Below are 20468 nucleotides of genomic sequence, written 5' to 3'. Positions count from 1 at the left end.
AAAGTCATTAATGATTTTTTTTTTCTTTTTTTTTTTACTATTATTTTTAAAGAATTAATAAAAAGTTAGCGATCATTACTTGTTGATAGTAAAGTTGCATCCCTCGTAAAAAAAGACGTTAAACTTTTGACATTAAATACAAGATTTTCGATTGAACGCATTTGTAATTGGTCATCAAAAAATTTTTTAAAATTATTCTAGGCAGAGCCTCTTAATATGTTATTATATCATAACTAAAACGTTAAAAGCCAGAAAATTCTTTCTCATATTCAGTACCTCATGAGTTTAAAAGATCTCGGTGCAGTTTGAAAATATAGTTCATTAACAATGTTCACACGTGTTGTATTCTCTTGCATACATCGAAACTCGTTTAAATAGAATTAGGAACCAAAACATTTACGGTTGTAGAAAGCAGTCAAATATAAAGTAGTTCAGTTAAGTAACATATATATGGTTACCAGAGGAATGTTATAATATTTAAAGAGCGAAATTTCGGAGTTTATTTCTATTCCTATTTTGATCGGTATTCGAAGTAAATGCACAAAAAAAATTTAATAACCTATATATGTATATACATAAAATCTCAATTGATTATATTGGTTGTGTCTAATACTATCCAGGTAGATTCTTACTTTTTTTTAAAAGTTTTAACCTTTAAGAATTTTACCATAACAAATGAGTTGCGTTACATTTTCTTGCCTAGTCATTTTGAAAGTGTTATTTAAATTTCTTTTTATATCGTAATCAGGGCCGGTTCAAAACAATAGTGGTTACGATGCTTCCAAAATTTGAGGCTCTTTAATAATATGTATCATAACCGGACTTAATTTTTATTCATTCCACAATATTTCATTCGAAGTTAAGCTCTAATCACTTGTGTAATTTTTATTATTAGTGTTTAATAAGCTCAAATAACAGCAGCTTAAAAAAAAAAAAAAATTATAAAGTTGTGAAAAATTGTACGCAATTTAAAAGGAAATCAAAAGTAATAAAAAAAAATTATTCTGTCACAAGAGAAACCTTTCTTAAATTTTTGTTTGCTTCACAAAACCTTCATTATTTAGAAAAAGAAAAGAAAAGGTTTTTTACTAGCAGCCGGTGATATGTTTTGCTTTTTATTAATGCAAAAACAAAATTATTTTTTGGTCAATTTTCAAAAATTTATCAAAACCTATTTTCGTGATTTAAGAAATGGTGTAAGTTTTCGTGGTTTTATAAATGGTAAAAAACCAATGAAGCATAATATAATTACCTTACAAATAAAATTTCCGTCCTCTATCAGTGGCGCAACCAGGACAAATGGGTAAGGGATAAAAGGCGTCTGAATTCTAAAGGTCAAACAAAAGTTTAATATTTTTGGGTTAATAAGAACATTAATCATGATAATCAATTTGAAATGAGAATACGATTTTGGAAAAGATGCTAATTGGTTAATGAAAGTAATCACTTAATGAAGTAAGGTTATCAAATGCATGATGCAAGTTATACTACTGATTATGTAGTATTGAGAAGAATAGAAAACTGGAACGCATAACAACTGATGCCATATGAGCTAATATTACATCACATTTATTAAAGTCATAGATCTGTTGCTTAGAGAATTAGACAGAGTCCTTAAGCATTGTTTTTTTTTCTTGTACATTTTCTTTTGCCTGGGATATTTTATTTAAAAGCTCAATCAGTTTAACTGCTCCAATAACTAAACATTTAATTCTAGTTCTACACCTTTTTAGTTACAAACGCTAGACCCTGCTTTAAACATTCTTTCACTGGCACTAGATTACAGCCATACGTTAGACTCGCTTTTTAAAAGGAACTAGAATTCAGAAAAGATAATTTGAAAAAATCGAAATTTTTGTAAGTATGTCAAAAATTAGGGTTAGCTACGACATAAAAGAATTTATAATAACTTGGTTTTAACCGTTGTTTAAACAAAAGCCTTAACAGAAAAGTATTTTAAGTTTTTAAAGTATCTCAAAGTTTTGTTAAAATGGAAAAGTTGATTAGCATTTAGGGTTTTTGTTTTTACTTTAATTTGATAGTTTTATCTTTATTTATATCAAATTTATGTAACTTGTGGCTTACATCTTTAACAACTTTTCGTTTAAGCTCTATAGTGACTGAAAATAACTTTTTGTTAATAAAGCAAATATAATACTGAAAGCATATATGTGAATGTATATAATTAAGCTGAGTTATACCTAATACTTCATTAACTGGAAACATTACTTTCATTGGTGGGACGTTGATATGAAAATGAGAGTACATATAATTATGACATTTATATGGATCACGCAGTTTGCTAGATCAAGATTATTCCAAATTAACTTATCTCAGGCTAAGGAGTACTTTTACATTTTTAATAACAAATTTGCTTCAACTGGCTTAAAACCCGTGAAAGTCGAAGAGCATCAAACGTCTATTTCGTGTATCAACGCATGTATCTTAATGACAGAAAAGCCATGCGTGGTAGTATCAATTGCTCTACAATACTCAAATAGATACGAATGTCGATTTTTTGACAATTCAACTAATTTGGATAACAGTATAGAATACGCGGCAAACACAACGACGTACTTGGTCCGAAAGAGAAAGGTATAAATATTACAATTGATTTTTCCGCTTAAAGATCTTTTTAATCATGTTTAATAACGGAAGTTTAAAAATGAATGTGTGAGTAGAAAAATGACATTTCTCAACAACCCACTTTTGGAAAGTTAAAAAAAGTCTTTTTATTTCGTAAACTTTTATTTGGATCTTAAATTTAACTACACAACACATACTAGTTAATAGCCCACCTTCAAGCTCCCAACACGTGAGATCATAATAACTTTTTTCATTTTTATTTAGAAAACTTTAAGGTGGCTACCCACTATTTAAAAAAAATATTGATAGAATCGCTTTTTTACCTCACACTGAAACATTTTAGTAGCATTGGAATCAAAACAGATAAAAAAATACAAATTTTTCATATTTTCAACATTACGTCATTAATTATGTGCATAATTAACTTAAAAACAGCATATTTTTCAACAAAGATAACTAACTGCCAAATTTTTCAAATTAAGTCAAACTTTTCAAAAACATTGTTTATTGTATGAATTATGTGCTGAGTCAAAAAAAAAATTATATATTTTTTTTAATGCTCTGGAATTTGCAATTTAGTGTAATGCTTAAATTAAATACCAAAATAGCCCAAGTTACCCAAATTTTTATTTGAATAGGATACCATAGTGTAAATATTTTTAACTCAGGACATTCACCTAACTACATTTTATCTCTGTAAAAAATTTCAAAGAAAAATATTAAACCAAACTAAAGATATCTTTGTTAGAAGATAGAAATTTTTCAACTGTCGCTAAGGCCGTTGCTATGGAATTTTTTAAAATTTTAGAAGTTTGTCCCTTTTTAAAAAAAAAAATTAGGGTAAGTTATAAAACTTTTATACCATTGTTGTACGTTATTGTTTATAAAGGTTAAACCTTCCACAAAAAAGAAAAAAAAAAATTTCACGTTTTTTTTATTTTTTCAGATTTTAATAGTGGGTAGCCACTTTAAAGTGCTGGAGTATTTCTCTTTTTCCACTCAATGTAATAATAAATAGTTATAAATAATCTAAATACATAATAATAAGTAATCTAAACGTAATTAAATATTAACTTTATTAAGAATAAGACTTTAATTAATACAAAATAACAGGGTGCGCACGATATTTAACAACTAAATCATGGTTGTTTTTTTTTTTAAAACAAAAAAAAAACAATTTTCTCTGAAAATACTGATCGGATATGAATAAAACCAACTGCATTTTAAAACTGGATTGACTTTCTTACCTTCTTACTTAACGATATTAGATTGCACATCAATGACTGTTTTGACACGGCAACTGAATATTGTTAAGCTACTGATGATTGTTTCTTTTAACAAAGTCTTGAATTCTTTCTTGATCCTGGTGACCGACTTCTCCTTCTTACTGATTGGGAACTTGTTGGTTTGTCTAAAAAAAACCCACTGAAAACATTCCACAGAATTTAAGTCAGTCGAATTGCTAAAAATAGACAAAAATAAACCAAACATCATCGCTCGTTTGACGTAGTGGAACAATGATAACATTCTTCCAATATTAACTTTTTCACTTAGCGAAAATTACAAGGCTTAGCTCAAAAATTTAGTGAAAGTATATCTTTTATACGCTCATGTAATGAATTCGCTATTCGGTTACAAAATCTCACTTTACTTTTCGTATTTTTGGAATGTTATTTTCTCTACTCTGCCGTTTAAGTTTGTAAAAGAAACTTCTGTAATAAAAAAAAATAATCAACTCTAATGTTTAAAAAACTGTTTTTCAGGAGTTTTGTGGCGAAAAATGCACAATTATTAATTCAATTAACAAATGTGGGAGTTGCAAGTGCAAAGATAGTTGTGGGGTCAAGAGGAAATATCAATGCGATTGTACTAAATGTAATTTGTTTGGTTTTATTTTCTTTGCAAGGGAAAAATGCCTCTGTTTAAGCTGTTAGTGCTTCACCAATTTTTTGTTTTACGTTTACCTTTTCTGATAAAGACCAAACTTTTCTTTTGATGTTTTAGATGTTAAAGTTTTTCGAAGTTGTCAACAGATTTTTGACTCTGGTCAGGAATTATCTGGAAAGTATCTCATTGATCCGGACGGACATGGTAGCTTTGAAACTGAATGTCATGTTCAAAGAAAGGAATACATAAACCACCGAGGTGAAAAATAGTTTTCAAATACAGGCCGTAGTACAATATTTTAAAAATAGTGTCAGTACCCCTGGAAAATTATTCTACCAATGCCCAGAAAATCTATACCGGTACTAACATTCTCCTTTGTAGGTTTAAGCTATAAAAAAATTTTTAAGGCGATGAAACATAATAAAATAATATAAAATAACAAAAGTAGAATAAATAACATAAACAAAAGTTTCTCTTACGGTAGAAATTTGTACAAATCATTGCTGATTTATGATTTTTTAAGTTAATATTCAAATAAAGCTGTATTTATAGCCCACCTCAAGTTTAAAATCACAGAAAAATTATTAGCTTGATGGGAGCCTGGTGATATTATCTTATCATTTTTGAGAGCCTATCTTCATTTTTATAAAGAATCAAAGATTATCTAAAAGTGTTGATGGATAACAGTGAAAAAAAATTCCGAATGATGTTGACAGATGTTGATTGAAAATAAGAATTTTTATCATCACTTTCTAGAGTTCTTCAAGAACTTTTATCATCGTGAAAGCAGAAGCAGGATACCACCTAACTGTAACAGGTCGGTAGATTTTAGGAAAGTGACCTGCTGTAAACTTTTTTGAGTATTTTGAAAAAGTGAGCTTTTCACATTTCAAACAGCAAAGAATACAATTGGATTAATTTTTATTGCCAAGTTTAGGTATAAAAGTTAAGCTTACAAATTGGAAGGGTTTAGTTTGTTTATCTAGCAACATCCATAGCAACCGTTTGTTTAAAAATATTGTAAAAATTAGGATCTTCAGAGGTTGCAAAGGAATCAAATTTAAATTAGCAAACTGAATTCTCTCAAACATAATTCAATTCATTCTCCTCAACTATTCACTGACCAGCACACTATCCTTGTTTAAGTCAGCACTATACTTTGCAATTATACTTAGAAAGGCATAATTTTTAGCTAACAAAATAACCAAAAAATTTAAATAAGGATAATTGATAATCGCATATTTTAATTTAATCCCTTTTTGTTGCATTTTCAAGAAAAATGTTTTGAAAAGGGAATCAGATATGGGATAAGGGAAAAATTAGCATTAGGTACCAGTTGTGCATTCAAGTAAAGTACATAACTTTATTTTTGAGTAATCTTATACAGTTAGGCAGCTCTTACTTTGTTGTAGAGGTTGACGAACCTCTGATGCCCGCCGCTGATATAAACGTGGCAGGCTAATGGATACTTGGGATTGGCCAATAGAATTGGCCTTTTCTTTGCAGGAACCAACAACGAAGGGAAGTTTTTTTTATCTCCGTAGTCCAACATGATGTAGCAAACCTTTAGTAAATTTTGCACAAATAGAGTAGACCAGGCACGGAAATTTGGAGTCATTCGTGGTGTGCCTATAATACGCAAAGAGTAAAAATAAAATTGTCAAGTATGGAAAGAGAACCACCCGTTTTAATTTTTAAATCCAGTAACAAACGTGACTTTTCATCGAGTTAAAGCAAGTGAAGAGGTAAACTTTAAGGTAAAGTTTAGAACACACAAAGGCATGATTTCTGAGTATCTCAGCGGCTGCAGCTCATGTGGCTGCAGCTCATGTGGCTGCAGCTCATGTGGCTGCAGCTCATGTGGCTGCAGCTCATGTGGCTGCAGCTCATGTGGCTGCAGCTCATGTGGCTGCAGCTCATGTGGCTGCAGCTCATGTGGCTGCAGCTCATGTGGCTGCAGCTCATGTGGCTGCAGCTCATGTGGCTGCAGCTCATGTGGCTGCAGAGGTTCAGAGAGCACACGTTTTTGTTACTTGTGATCAAGTTGCAACTTATTGCCTAGTAAGTTAGGCGTTCATAAAACTATTTTTCTTTCTTTATTTCTATCTAAGCATCTGCGTCTCGTTATACTTTTGAAACGATACAATACGATACGAGATTTGACTTTTGTTCCGTTTGAAACAATCCTATTTTTTTTATTTTTAACGATTTTTTTTTTGATACGATACGATACCGAGATTCTCGGTAAATTTCAGAACCAAATAAAATTTGTATCGTTTTTGGTATACATCTCGGAATATATCGCTAAAATCGTTAACTTTTTTAAAATCGATAAATAACGTTACATACCAATACGATAAGATATTTTATTAAACGTAACAAGATATAGTTACAAACATATCTTTTAAGGAAATATTGTGCTTTTTATTGACGTTAAATGTAATCAGAAAAAATAAATTGTTTTAATGTTTCGAATTTGCAAGTAAAAATAAAAGTTTTTGTTATAGAGTCATAAATAAATGAAATAAACTGAAAATTGTTCTGAAACAAAAATTTTAAATTGTCACTTTTATTTATTTATATGTCACTTTTATTAGCGTTGTTTCTACTTTAAGATTTAAAAATAAACTGATTTAATTGTTAACAACATTTAAAGTGTTAATTTAAAAAGTTAATAGAGTATAATCTCTCTAATTCGAATTTTTTTAATTCAAAAACCTCCATAATTCTATTAAATATAGTCACCGTGAAATGCGCAAAAGAAAAGTCAACTTATTTTTAAACTTTTTAAAATCAAATTTACATAACTTGTTTGTCTTTGGTGAAAAATTACTTTTTAGTATAGTAGAAAGCGGATCCTCTTGCTCACTTTGACTTTTTAAATAAGATGTAGTTAAATATATTTCATGTGTAAAAGCAGAAAATGTGTTTCATTTTTAAAAAAGGAAATCCTGCTTAACTTTGCCACTAAGAAACTGGCGCATTGCTCAAGTTTGAATTCAGTTTAAATACCTACAGTGCATGTTGTTTATTAATCCACTGCTAAAATCTACCAGAATATTACTTCAAAAATCACATTTATTTTAAAATTCCTAAGGAATTCAGCATGTGTTCGGCAGTTTTTAAAAGGGCAAAAAATTTGATAGTGTATTTATTTTAAAATATGCTTTTATATAGAAATATGCGCAGCTAAACAAGGCAAGAACAATTTGGTTGGGAATGTTTACGTTTCAAAATCAGGAATCACTTTTGACGAGTGTAAGCAATACTGCTATCAGATAATGGTGAATCTTTTCTTCAGCGATTGGACTTACAATTCCGCAGAACATAAGTGTTATTGTCAACCAAAAGGAGATGTCATAAATACAGATGGCGGAGCGATTTGTTGCACTGCATTTGCGAGCAACATAATGTCTTTCAGTCAAGCCAACAAATGTGAGTTTTTATTGGTTGCAAACGTTTTGTTATAAAGATGTATGTTTTATATACTTCTATATTTACTCGTCAAGCAGGAGAATAAAAGAGTGAGCGTAATATAGTATACAAAGGCATTTCGAAATCAAAACTTTTAGCTGCGTTGTCCTGAGTCAAGGTAACAATGAAATATTGATGTTGCTGTCTTCCGCAAAATTAAAAAACTTTGTAAAGCTTTTGTTTGTCGCGAACAGTTTTAGAATATTCAAAACTTATTTTAGCTTTCCACCTTAAAAAATGTTTTAACACAGGAACTGATGGTAAAACCATTAGTCTTAATTACAAGTTCCAATAGGATTAGTTTTACACTTTAATTTTACAAGTTTTAATATAGTCAGCTCGAACTCACCTTAGGAATATGCAAAATCCTTATGCGCCATACAAACGAATAGAGCAAAACAAACATTTCTAAATTAAAAAATGAAAATCTTTATTAGGGGAGAGTGGGGTAATGACGAACGCGAGGTAACTCCAAAATTGGTCAAAACGACATGGTAGAAAACGATAGTTTACAATTTCTTTTTGCCTGCTGAGAGGGGTCCCATGCTCAGTTCCAGACGTGCTGTTGTTTAGTAAAGCTGCGCATGTAGTTCACAATAAATCAGTAAATTATTATTATTATTATTATTATTATTATTATTATTATTATTATTATTATTATTATTATTATTATTATTATTATTATTATTATTATTATTATTATTATTATTATTATTATTATTATTATTATTATTATTATTATTATTACTATTATTATTATTATTATTATTACTATTATTATTATTATTATTATTATTATTATTATTATTATTATTATTATTATTATTATTATTATTATTATTATTATTATTATTATTATTATTATTATTATTATTATTATTATTATTATTATTATTATTATTATTATTATTATTATTATTATTATTATTATTATTATTATTATTATTATTATTATTATTATTATTATTATTATTATTATTATTATTATTATTATTATTATTATTATTATTATTATTATTATTATTATTATTATTATTATTATTATTATTATTATTATTATTATCATTATTATTAGTATTAGTATTATTATTATCATTATTATTATTATATTTATTCCATACAAATTCATTTACAAGAGATGCAACAAGAATAGATCAAGGCTTGCTGGCATTAATAAGGTCTTGATCTGTATGCTGAGACATTGTGGAAAATTTAAGTTTACTTGATATTATGTATTATTCTATCACCTACTAAAATAAATAAGTAAATTGAATCTTGCAAAAAAAAAAAAAAAAAAGAAAGAAATGAAACAAAGAAGTGCTTAACATTCGAATTAAAGGTTAAGATTTGGAATTGGTATAAATTTTTTATGTATCTAAATACTTCTGCATAAAATGTAATTAATTATGTTATGCATATTCTAGCAGAGATACAGACCTAACCCCTACACCATTCACTACAAATTTGTTATTTAACTTTAAGGCAGCTTTAAGCCTATTACATTTTGAAAGTGTCATACACAATTTTTTTTAATGATAGTAAAAGGATAACACAATGTAAATCATATTTCACTTTAAGCTAACAACCTAACATCAACTTTATAAAACATCAAGCTTGAGTTGCTTTAACATTAAATATAAATCTTGCAGTCTACCATTTGATAATAAATCAAGCAATACTGATTTTACACTCTTGATTCTTTCTTTCTCTTTTACTGATTTTACACTTTTGATACTGTTACATTTTATTGTGTAATAACATATACGTACACGCTTTTTCTGGATATACATTAAAGATAGTTAAAATTGGCACAAAGTTTATTATACGAAAACAAAAAATATTCCGGAACATTTATTTGTTCTGGGTTTTCGGGACGGCACAAAAGTTCCTCTAATGTTCCGTGAATTTTTGTTCAAGTTGCGTTCACACGAGAGTATATTTGTTCATGTTCCATGTTCCACGGGATATTCCATCAAATATTCCCTCGTGTGAATTGCATATTAGATTTCAAAAAACTCTGTGATTTATTTCCAATTAATACAGTGGGGGTGAGCATCTCCCGATGTTTTGTCGGTGGTTTTTGCACTTATTGTCGGTGGTATTGCAATTAGCATTTTCATTTGTTATTACTCAACAGTGTTTGTGATAAAAGCTTGGTTTCTAATAGTTGTAGGAATCTTGTACAACAGTTGTACAACAACTTTGTTTTGTAATGGAAACATTTTCTAGTGCAATTTGCACAATTTAACGTCAGTTGTACAACAAATTTTATGCTGTACAACTGTGGTTGTGAGTTTAGAAAAAAAATCTATTTCTGCGACAGTATTTTGTCAATAAAGTTTACAAAATATTGCCGTTATTTACAAAGTATGGCGACCGCTCCATTTGTGTGTAAGAAAAAATCTCTAAGACAGATTTAATGAATAAAGCTCAAAAATTTCCAGTTTTTTTATGACAAGTTTGATAAGGAATTTAAAGACAAATCGAAAAAGAAAAATGCATGGGAAGAAATTGGTAGTCTGTTAAACTTATCTGCTAATCAAGCGGAAGAAAAATATAACAGCATTCGAAGTAGTTATGAAAGGTGGCTGAAATCAAAAAGAAATGCCCCATCAGGTTCTGAAAGGAATTCAGTTCCACCTCAGTTTCTTCAACTCGATTGGCAAAATACTTTTATAGAACATTGTGAAACAACATCGAATATTTGTTCACCTTCTGATTTCAGATTAGAAACAACGAATTTGGAGGAAAACGTTGAGGTGGTTTTTGAGCAAGTAGAAAATATTTATCATCAGTGGAACAAGGAGCTAAATAATCATTTATCTGAAGATGTTACTGGAAAAAACGATTATATAAATTCTTGTGTGCAATTAGAGTCAAGTGAATCGACAATTCATACAAATAACAAAACTAAAATTAAAAGAAAAAGATTGGATTCTGATGATTTACTTGACAAAACTTTAGTGAAAACATTAGAAATAATTACCTCTAAGGTTAAAAATCCGACTAAATAAGTGCAGGATGAAGATTATTTATTTATGAAATCATTAATTCCACTGCTAAAGCGATTAAAAAACTATTCCATAGCCTAAAAGCTAAAGGCTTAAGTTCAAATACAAGCACTTTCTTCTTAAATTAGAGTTGACTGATAAAGGTGAAACAATCTAGCCTTTCTGTTTAACCTATTAATATGAACTAGCAAAAAGCAACCCATAATACGGGTTATGGTCGGTCTGTTAATTTATGGTGACTGTTTTCCACAATTTAAAGTTGCGAAACCATTACTAATACCCTTTTAGAAAAGCGCCTTCAAATTTAAAAAATTAATCCATCTGTAAAATTAAAATAAAAAGTATGCGGAGGTAAAATAATTTACCAATTATTTAATATTATTTGAGAAATTTAAAACTGACATGTCATATCAGTGTAAGGCAGAACCATTTTCCTCGACATTACTTTTCAATACAATACGTTTTTAGTTACTGACAGAAAATAATAACACTTCATCATGCTTTAAATTGACGAAAAAAGCTAAATTTTTGTTATATTTTTTATAACATGAACTTTAATTAATAAGAGTAATATAAAGCGAACGTTAATTATACATGAATTATTAATTTTTTGGTATCCCCTTGATACATGTTTCTTTAAAAAAGGAAATTGTCTTTAAAACGTTAAATGCACACAAATAAATTAAAAATTACTGAACATTTGACCATTACTATTTATGGCACTAATCTGACCATTTTTATATATGGCCTCCTTGTTTTAACAGTTTTTAATAAACGGTAATTTGCTACCATTTACTAAAATTCCTTTCGTTACTCGAAATTTAATTCTCTTATATATTTTGACACTAATAAAGGACCTCCCTTCCCCGTTTTTGCCTTAATGGTGGTCAGGAGAATAGAGCTATTTTTATTAAGAGTAATCAAGTTTTTGATGAAGATCCCCTAAGTTACGTACAACAAATATTATTGGGCATTAAATAGAGAAAATTAAAAAAAAATTGAACTAATTGCATATATTTATATCATTTTAACTGACAAAAATTTACAATAAAAGGTAATCAGGTTTTCTTTTTATAAATCGTATAAATGCGTCAATCGTAAATCTTAAAGAAAAAAAAAAAAAACCACATAAACACTGAAAATCGATTTACCTATTTAAAGAAACCTATTTTGACATGGCAGTTAATATAAACATTTATCGAAAATGTAACTATAAAATCTGTTTCGAAGTGCAAAGGATTAAAAATACTAAAATAAATTTTTTAAAAAAAAAAAAAATCAAATTAAGATATAAACTGCATTTTTAGCATAATGTTGGCTTTTAGTAAATGAATAAAAGCAGTAAGTTCCAATAGTGAAACTACCTATTATTCATTTTTAACAATAGACACCAACGTGAAGGTAAGCCAAGCAGTCTATCAACACAAAACATCACAAAAATAACACATAACAATAGAATATTTACACCCTTGATCCTAAAATCCAGCGAAAATAACAAACCTAATTAAAATGAAAGGCAAAAGTAGAAAACCAATTTAAAGTTAACTATATATTTATCTTTTTACTAAACATATAACTACATAAAAGTATATTTTTTTTAATATTAAATATTAGTTATTCAATTACTTCAAATTTAGGACATTAAAACACCCTAGATTTAAAGATCAAGGTTGCATACTCTCCCATACACATTACGCTAAACATTAACAGACATTGTGTTTCCAGAACAATTTAATAAGGCTAGACAACACAACCTAGCTCTAAAGCAGTAAAACCGCCTGACATTAAATACTGCCAAGTCATACCTCTGCTATAAGTAGACCGCTTGGCTGGCAAGGTTATCAATCTTGCTCAATATAATGCCAACTCACAACACTTAGAAAACATGGAAACAACATAATTTAAACATATATACAGCTATAAACAAATATGGTTTCATATAACACATATAAACATATTAAATGACAGGTATATTTATCAAAAACTATGAAAAAAATATTAAAGTAATAAAAAAAATATAACATTATTTGTGTAACATTTTTCACCTACCATACCTTGAATGAGATGTTTATCAATTTTGAAAAACAAATATTAAATACCCTAGTTCTTGAACATGCAACCTATAGTTGACCGTGAGAGTAACATGGTTTTTTAAGATATACCCCAACTCTATTAAATGTTTGACCTTGACTTTTGATAATTGTCATTGAATAAGCCATCCTGACAGGAAACTGATGACGTTTCAGAACAAAAGGTAAATTAGAATCTGATGGAGCCAACTGAATTCGATGAACAAAAACCCATTTACCACCAGAAACACCTGTCAAAACCTCTGCATCAATATAATTATTTTGAAGAGCACAAACTTTCATTCGAGTACCATTACATAACCCAGCTTTGAGATCTAAATTTCTAAGTAGCAAAATTACACAACCAATTTTCAATTTTAAACAATGAGGTAGCATACCTGAAGGAGTTAAGCTGTTCAAAAACTCAACAGGAAAATTATTTCTTTCATTAAGGTCATCAGTATCAATTTAATCAGCACTTAAATAAATTTTGACCTCACCCGGCAGATATTCAAGCACTTCTTCATTGATAATGAATCAACATTAGTTGGTGTTAAAATCACACATTTAGAATAATCATTTTGATCAGCATCTCCAAAAATATTTTCAACAACTGATTCATTTTCTCTAATAATGCACTGATTTGGTATTTTAATGCATCCTTTAAAAGGATCCTCCTCTTTGACAGGTATTGTTCCATTCCCAAGTTTTAGTAGCCATTGGGAAAATTCACCTTCCCATCTTGTACTCTCATATTTTCAGTGAATGCAAACTTCTGCACCCATTGCCAATGCAAAGAACATTTTACACACAATTCTACTATTTCAGTTGGTTGTGTTTATACACAATTCTACTATTTCAGTTGTTGAACGTTTTCATCAAAATTTTCTAGATTTAAGCCTATAAACTCATCAATAACAGGCAGATTGTAATCAGTCAGCATTTTACCACTTTGATTAATAATCTTTTCAATTTGATGAAGAGTAGCTTGTTCAGCTATTAGAAGTGGGATTGAGCGGTGAATGAAATCTTCCATCATAAAAGCTTTGCATGTATTCCGGAGATGTAAAGAATTGTCAGATTCACAAAAGTTCAAAATAATTGAAAACAACTGTCTAATTTGCTTTTGTGTATGTGTTAAAACCGCCTCAGAAAGAGTATTCTGCCATTCAGTGTCAACAATTCTTTCAAAACACATGCTTCATGAAATGTTTCAAGGACAATACCATTAACAGTACGCACATCCTCCCAAGATGTTGCTCCTTTTGCTTGCAAAAGTAACAGTTTAAGAAAAAACAATTCTCCAGCTGGATTAACTTTATCCATTCTTACTATCACCTTATTACCACCCCTTTGTCTTACCTTCCATTTACAATGTTTATCATCAAATATAAAGTGATAAGGAATGTCTACATAAGAATAGCAATGTGCTCTTTCATTTTCAGTATTTAACTTAAACCATGCCGTTAGGTGCGTATCACATTGAGCTGCACGATCTAAAGCCATTTGTTCTGCTTCTTCTCTAAAATACAATAATTGATTTTCAGGTAGATGTTTACCAAGTCACAGCACTTTGAAAACACGGAAACAACATAATATAAACATATGTACCAACTATAAACACAATAAATGTGTTTAAATATGTATATAAGGTTAAATATATTCCTTATATACATATTTAAACACATTTTTAAAACAATTATATAACACATATTAACACATACACATTCAGTAAAAAAACACTTTACATTATTATAAAAACATTATTATAAAAACACATTGATAAAACAAATATAAAGCACTTATTACCACATACACATACATATCAAAAAAGCATATATGCAAACAATAAACGTGTGCAAACAAAAATTTTAAAAATGATGCGAGAAAATTTAAAAAGATTCAAAGTAAACAAAATATATATTTACAAATAATACTCTTTATCTTCTTCTTCTTTTTTTTTTTTTTTTTCATAAGAACTGTAATCCTCATAACAAAATTTAACCTTTACATACATTAACATGTGACATGCGTTGTCAGTGTTGGCACAAAATTTTAATTTATTTTTCTAAATTTTCTAAAAAAGAACAAAAATAGTTAATAGCATCACATTCTTTATGTAATATATCTAAACTAATAATTAAATTCCAAAAGGAAAAAAGTTTTAAATCGCTCAAAAGATCTTTCTCCAATGGCCGCGTGCATTTGGAGAACGCGCTCTTCCAAAGCCTAGTAACTAATTCAAAGCCTAGGAACTAATGACGAAACGACGTTGAACATTAAACGTTAAACATTAAGCATTTCTGTAGGAATTATATTATGATAAATAATGTAAATATTACAGTCTAGCAAACTGCACATTTTTAAAAAAATCATGGAAATATATTATACGCCTTTTATTAACTTTTAAGTAAACTAGAGCAAATCTAAAATTTAAAAAAATAAAAAAGTATTGCTTTGTTAAATATATTTTCATTTAAATAAAAGTTTACTAAAGTATATTACATACACTCAAGTTACCAACTGGATTTTGGCCACATGATTAAACATAGTCCAATTGCCACGAAAGACTTCCTTCACATGATTTAAATTATCTTTAAAAGTACTCCGTACTCTTGGTAGGCGATAATTAAAAACGCTTTGCTAAACGGTAAGGTTTTTACCTGAATACCGTTTTATTAACCATGGTTTATGTGCAAATATATCATCTCCAATAAGGGCTGGTGGAACTTTAGGATCATTTTCAGACATTTCTGGTAAATAAAAATTTCCCTTATTAAATGCTCTACCAAATGTGCTTGCATTTAAAATGGCAGCATCTTTATCCCTTCCATTAAGCCCAAATGTCAACCATAGTAAAACAATATTTAGCATCACAAAATGGCTAATAAAATCATGTTGTAAAATCTTTTGTAGTTTTAAAAAGAAGAACCTGATTTTGCAGGAGCCTCAATGCGTACATGCTTTCCATCAATAGCTCCTATGCACTGTGGAAAGTTTCAATTCTGATTAAACTCTTTAATGATGTTTTGCCATTCTTATAAATATTTTAAAAAAAAAAATTATTTTTTTGAGAACTTCCCAAATAGCACAATAAGTTTCTTCTATTATATTGCAAACTGTAACTCTGCCAATTCAAAAATAAAATGATTAAGTTTGTTGAAATTCTTCTGTAGCCAGATATCGTATTATAATAACTAATCTTTGCGATAGACATTTACACTCTCTACTGGGACAATACTTTTTTGTTATTAAAGATCTATTTAATGACAAAAGGTGTTCAAGTCTGTCAGGAGACATTCTTAATCTTCGATAAAAAAATCCCTATAAAATAGTATTATTTCTTGAACAAAAGAACTAAACGCATCTTGTTTAACGCGTTTTTAAATAGTTCTCTGACCCAAAACATTTGCTTTCTTTTTTACGCTTTCTCGGCGTCTTACCGTTAAAAGTATAACAAAAAGTTGATAATTTAGAAAGAAAGTTTTTTTTATCACAATCATTTTTTGTTTAACTCTGTTTTTTTGAAAATGGTTTTGTTTTTGCCCTAAATTTTTATTTTATAATAAGATTTATAAAAATTGCTTTTGGGGACTTGTTACTGAAAATAGTTAGACTAAATGATAAGTATATGATTATTTTCTTACAATTAAGATGTCTTTTATTAGCATTCCCGCTTAACTGTTCGCCTATATCCCACTCTCCCTTATTAATTGAAGCTTAATTTATATTACTATTATTTATATTATATATATTATTTTGTATATTAAATTTTATATACTATATTTTACACATTATTTTATATATTTCTTTATATTATTTATATTATATATACTATTTTATATATTACATTTTATATATTATATTTTACACATTATTTTATAAATTTCTTTTTATTATTTATAATATATATATTATATCATTATTATTTATAATAATAATTGAAGCTTAAGAGATAAAGATAAATTAGCATTTAAACTTTCTTTGCAGCCTCAGCAATAATGCTTTATCGATCTTCAGAAAGTGATCCGAAATACTGGAACAAGCCTTTAAGTAATTACGAGGAAGGTTTCAGTTCAGCAGATAACACTTGGATTGGTTTAAAACAGCTTGAACGCATCACTGCTGCGTTTCTTGTTGACATAAAAGTAATTATTACAACTTCAATTTTTAAAGATAAAGTCACAACATATTACAAAAATGTAAGAGTCAAACGAAGTGCAAATGATTTTTACGTCATATCGTATGATACTTTTGATCCAAATAGTGCAAGTAAGTTGTTTTTAAAAAATTCTAAATTTATCATTCCATTAATTTTAAAAAAGAATAGCAGGATGGGGTGCTAAGAGCCCTAATAATAGCCCCCTATCGTCGAGCTAATTTCCGTAATAACTAATTTGTAAAACCAATGAATAAGCTTATTTTGTATGACGTTTGTTAGAAAAATGGCTTAGACCCTTCCCATTTAACTCGATAAATTTATGAGAAAATAATTTAGTTTTTTTCTATCTCATGTCAACATGAAGAATTTTAGATTAATTATTTTATCAAGCATTTTCATTTATTGATTATCTTTAAAAAGCATAATTAATTTTTTTTTTTATTTTTATATTTTTTTAAATGTTAGAACTTTAATTATCAGATATTTGCACAAACTTGGCGACTTTTCTTTTTTTAAATAGGAAAAGAAGGATATTTTGATCAAAAACAAATTCTTTCCAGCACTTCGTTTAAAAGTTGCGACTCCGTGGTATATTGGTGGAACGATTGTCCTTCATCAATGAACGCTCCAACGAATCCTAATACTAGTTTCGGGTTCGGCATGGTAACCGATATCTATAGTATAGCTTTTTTGTTGCAGACTGCAAACGTTTAGAGGGGTTGAAACTGCTATCGTTCTTCTCAGCTTTTTTCTTAATGCTCAACTGTTTCTTTTTATTTCATTTTGAAGCTAAGTTTTTATGCCTTAGAATAGAGCTTCAGTTTTGTTTTTATAAACTCTTTCTGGTTTTTGCGACGGTTTGTGCTTCTCTTATATCAGGTTTTATATGGAGAAAAGAAAGGAACATGTTTCTAATGACAATACAGTGAAAAATCTTTACAAGTTGAAATCCTCAATTAGTAATAAAACCCAAATTCGCTTTCTCCTATATATAAAATATATAAGACAATTAAAATATATCTCCTATATATAAAAAACACAATCGTTTATGTAGCCGGTGGTTGATGACATTTTGTGAAATACAAAAAAACAAAAAGACCTCGAGGTAGGAATATTTTCTTTATACACCCCCTCTTAAGAAATGGAATGCAATTATTTACAAACAAGAATATGAAATCGTGGAAAAAAAGTAGTAATCTACATAGTCGGCTCACACTTATATAAGAACTAATACTCTAATATATTTCCTTAAAACGTATGCAAAATGAAAACTACAAATAAACTGGGTAAAAAATTTTAAAGAAAGTTCGGTTCCATTTGAAACTTTCCTGTTTCTGCCCCTGCATATGAGATTTCGAGAACGACGGATACCCCTTAAATAATCTGGACTTTGTTGCTCTTGATTGTGATCCCTCATGATCAAGGAGGAGTGTAATTGAATTGCGTGCAATTAACTACGTAAAGCAGATTAGATTGACGTAGTTTCCTTGAATTATTGTAAATATAGTTTAGCAGTTTTTTTTATGAATGCATCTTTGTAGAGGAGAGTTTTTAATGAGTAAAGAAGATTTAAAATTGCAATGTTGTGTTCTCTGTGAGAAAGCTACATTTCCATTGTAAAGTAGTACAGCGTTTTAACTTTTTGTAAAGTTGTCAATAAATACCCGCCATTCGTAAGATTGATGTGAAATTTCCAATTTTTTAAAGTAGTCCCATTAAATCTGAACAAAAGTAGAGAGATTTCTTTGCTGTAAAGTACTGATCATTGGATATATGTCTCGTTTGTTACTTGGCAATTCTCACATTTGGTGTCAATAGATTCCATTCTTTCAATTTGGAGGAATGCATATCTTCACCAGCTTTGGGAAAATTCAAACCTCTAACAAGATTGGTGGAACTGGAATATGTTCATTATGTGGTAATGGTGATATATATTTAAGTATTAATACTTTTACAAAGACCAGACCGGACCAAGGGAGAAAATTTAGATTTTTGTGGCATATTTCGTGAAGTATATAAAATAGTTGGAATTTTAAAAGTGATGTAAAATTTTTTTTTAATGATTTTTAGTTTTAATTAGCTATGTAGTTTAAAATGTTATTATAAGTAATATATTTGACATACTATATCCTTAAACTGCTGTTTAAAATTTTTTCTATTTTTTTTTTCAAATTTTTTTTTTAAAAAACGCCATCTTTATTTTTAATCTGTGGGTAAATAAAATAACAATTTTTTTAATTTCCGGTAAAATTTTGAGTGAAAATAAATTCTGAAGTCAACGTCAATGGTTCAACAAAATCATATTTATTTCATTAAACTTGGAAAATAATCGAGTTCCACTTCTGTTACCACTGTGCAGAGATAATATTTTTTCATTGTTTATATTTGTTATATTTATCAGCAATTTACTTGTTAATGACCCGTATATTTATTAAATTTAGAAAAAATTAACATACAGATATTCTACTTCTAATACCTTTATCGCTACGTTATTCTAGTTATTCTACGTTATCCCAAGTTAGATCAGGAGCATTGTTATATCATGAGGGTCAAGACTATATATTTTAATACACACATCTCTAAAGTTCTCTAAACATAAGCTGAAAGTAAAACATTTAGTTTATTTTATAGACTACAGTATTCTCTAAGGGTTTTCGTTTCAGACCCGGTGCGTACTTTTTGTACATGTTGATAGTCTTGATCGCTAATATGATGATCCATGAGAAGCATGTTTTTTTTTATAGGTAATTCAGTATCTGTTACATTTTCAATAGTGGTCAAGTATTCATTTAGATACACGTTTTTTTTTAAAAGCAGATTGTTTAGATTCGTAGAGTTTTGAAGTGTTATTAAAACTATTTCTATAAATTTTTTCACAAGATGATCCAAACTTGCAGACATAAACTTAAAACAATCAGTAAATCTAAGGTGCATTTTTGTTTTTAGCATCTAATGAATCATTTTTTGTGAAGCCTAAATTTTTTTTTATCAATATTAGGTATAAAGTTTATATCACCTTTAATAAGATTCTTTTTGAGTCAATGATTATCATATTCATTGTGATTGTGAAAAACGACAAAAATGAATTTTTTTTTTTTAAGTTAAGATTGCAAGGATTGTAGGCAACTAACACAACAACGTATGACATACTGCAATAACCAAACAGTAATATTCCATGCTGTTTATATTGTCTACAAAAAAAAATGATAGATTACAAAAAACTTCCCGAAAAAACATCTCACAAACAAGATTTCTCATAAAGTTTCCACTTAACAAAAA

The 20468-nt window shown here is 28.5% G+C and overlaps 1 protein-coding gene across 1 annotated transcript; it reads left to right on the top strand.

Annotated features, from left to right (window-relative positions):
• The first annotated feature begins 838 nt into the window (after window positions 1-838).
• LOC145189567 (uncharacterized) lies at window positions 839-18770 on the top strand. The gene is made up of 6 exons (XM_090074871.1): window positions 839-2595; window positions 4350-4461; window positions 4591-4731; window positions 7651-7908; window positions 17018-17299; window positions 17710-18770. The coding sequence occupies exons 1-6, from the start codon at window positions 2251-2253 to the stop codon at window positions 17901-17903; spliced, it is 1332 nt and encodes a 443-aa protein (XP_089930997.1). The 5' UTR covers window positions 839-2250; the 3' UTR covers window positions 17904-18770.
• The last annotated feature ends 1698 nt before the right edge of the window (window positions 18771-20468 follow it).

Source organism: Hydra viridissima, unplaced genomic scaffold, assembly GCF_058129835.1.
Source record: "Hydra viridissima isolate aposymbiotic clone 2 unplaced genomic scaffold, HvirCarnegie_v1 scaffold_17, whole genome shotgun sequence".
Classification (NCBI taxonomy): domain Eukaryota; kingdom Metazoa; phylum Cnidaria; class Hydrozoa; order Anthoathecata; family Hydridae; genus Hydra; species Hydra viridissima.
Note: the sequence above shows the minus strand (reverse complement) of the source record. Positions and strands in the feature narration are given on the sequence as shown.

Excerpts from the sequence above, each read along its gene's own strand:
- LOC145189567 (XM_090074871.1), top strand. The coding sequence starts at position 2,251 with ATGAAAATGAGAGTACATATAATTATGACATTTATATGGATCACGCAG. Across the intron at positions 4,732-7,650 it reads GGAATACATAAACCACCGAG|AAATATGCGCAGCTAAACAA; the intron begins GTGAAAAATAGT and ends GCTTTTATATAG. Across the intron at positions 17,300-17,709 it reads TTTTGATCCAAATAGTGCAA|GAAAAGAAGGATATTTTGAT; the intron begins GTAAGTTGTTTT and ends TTTTTTAAATAG.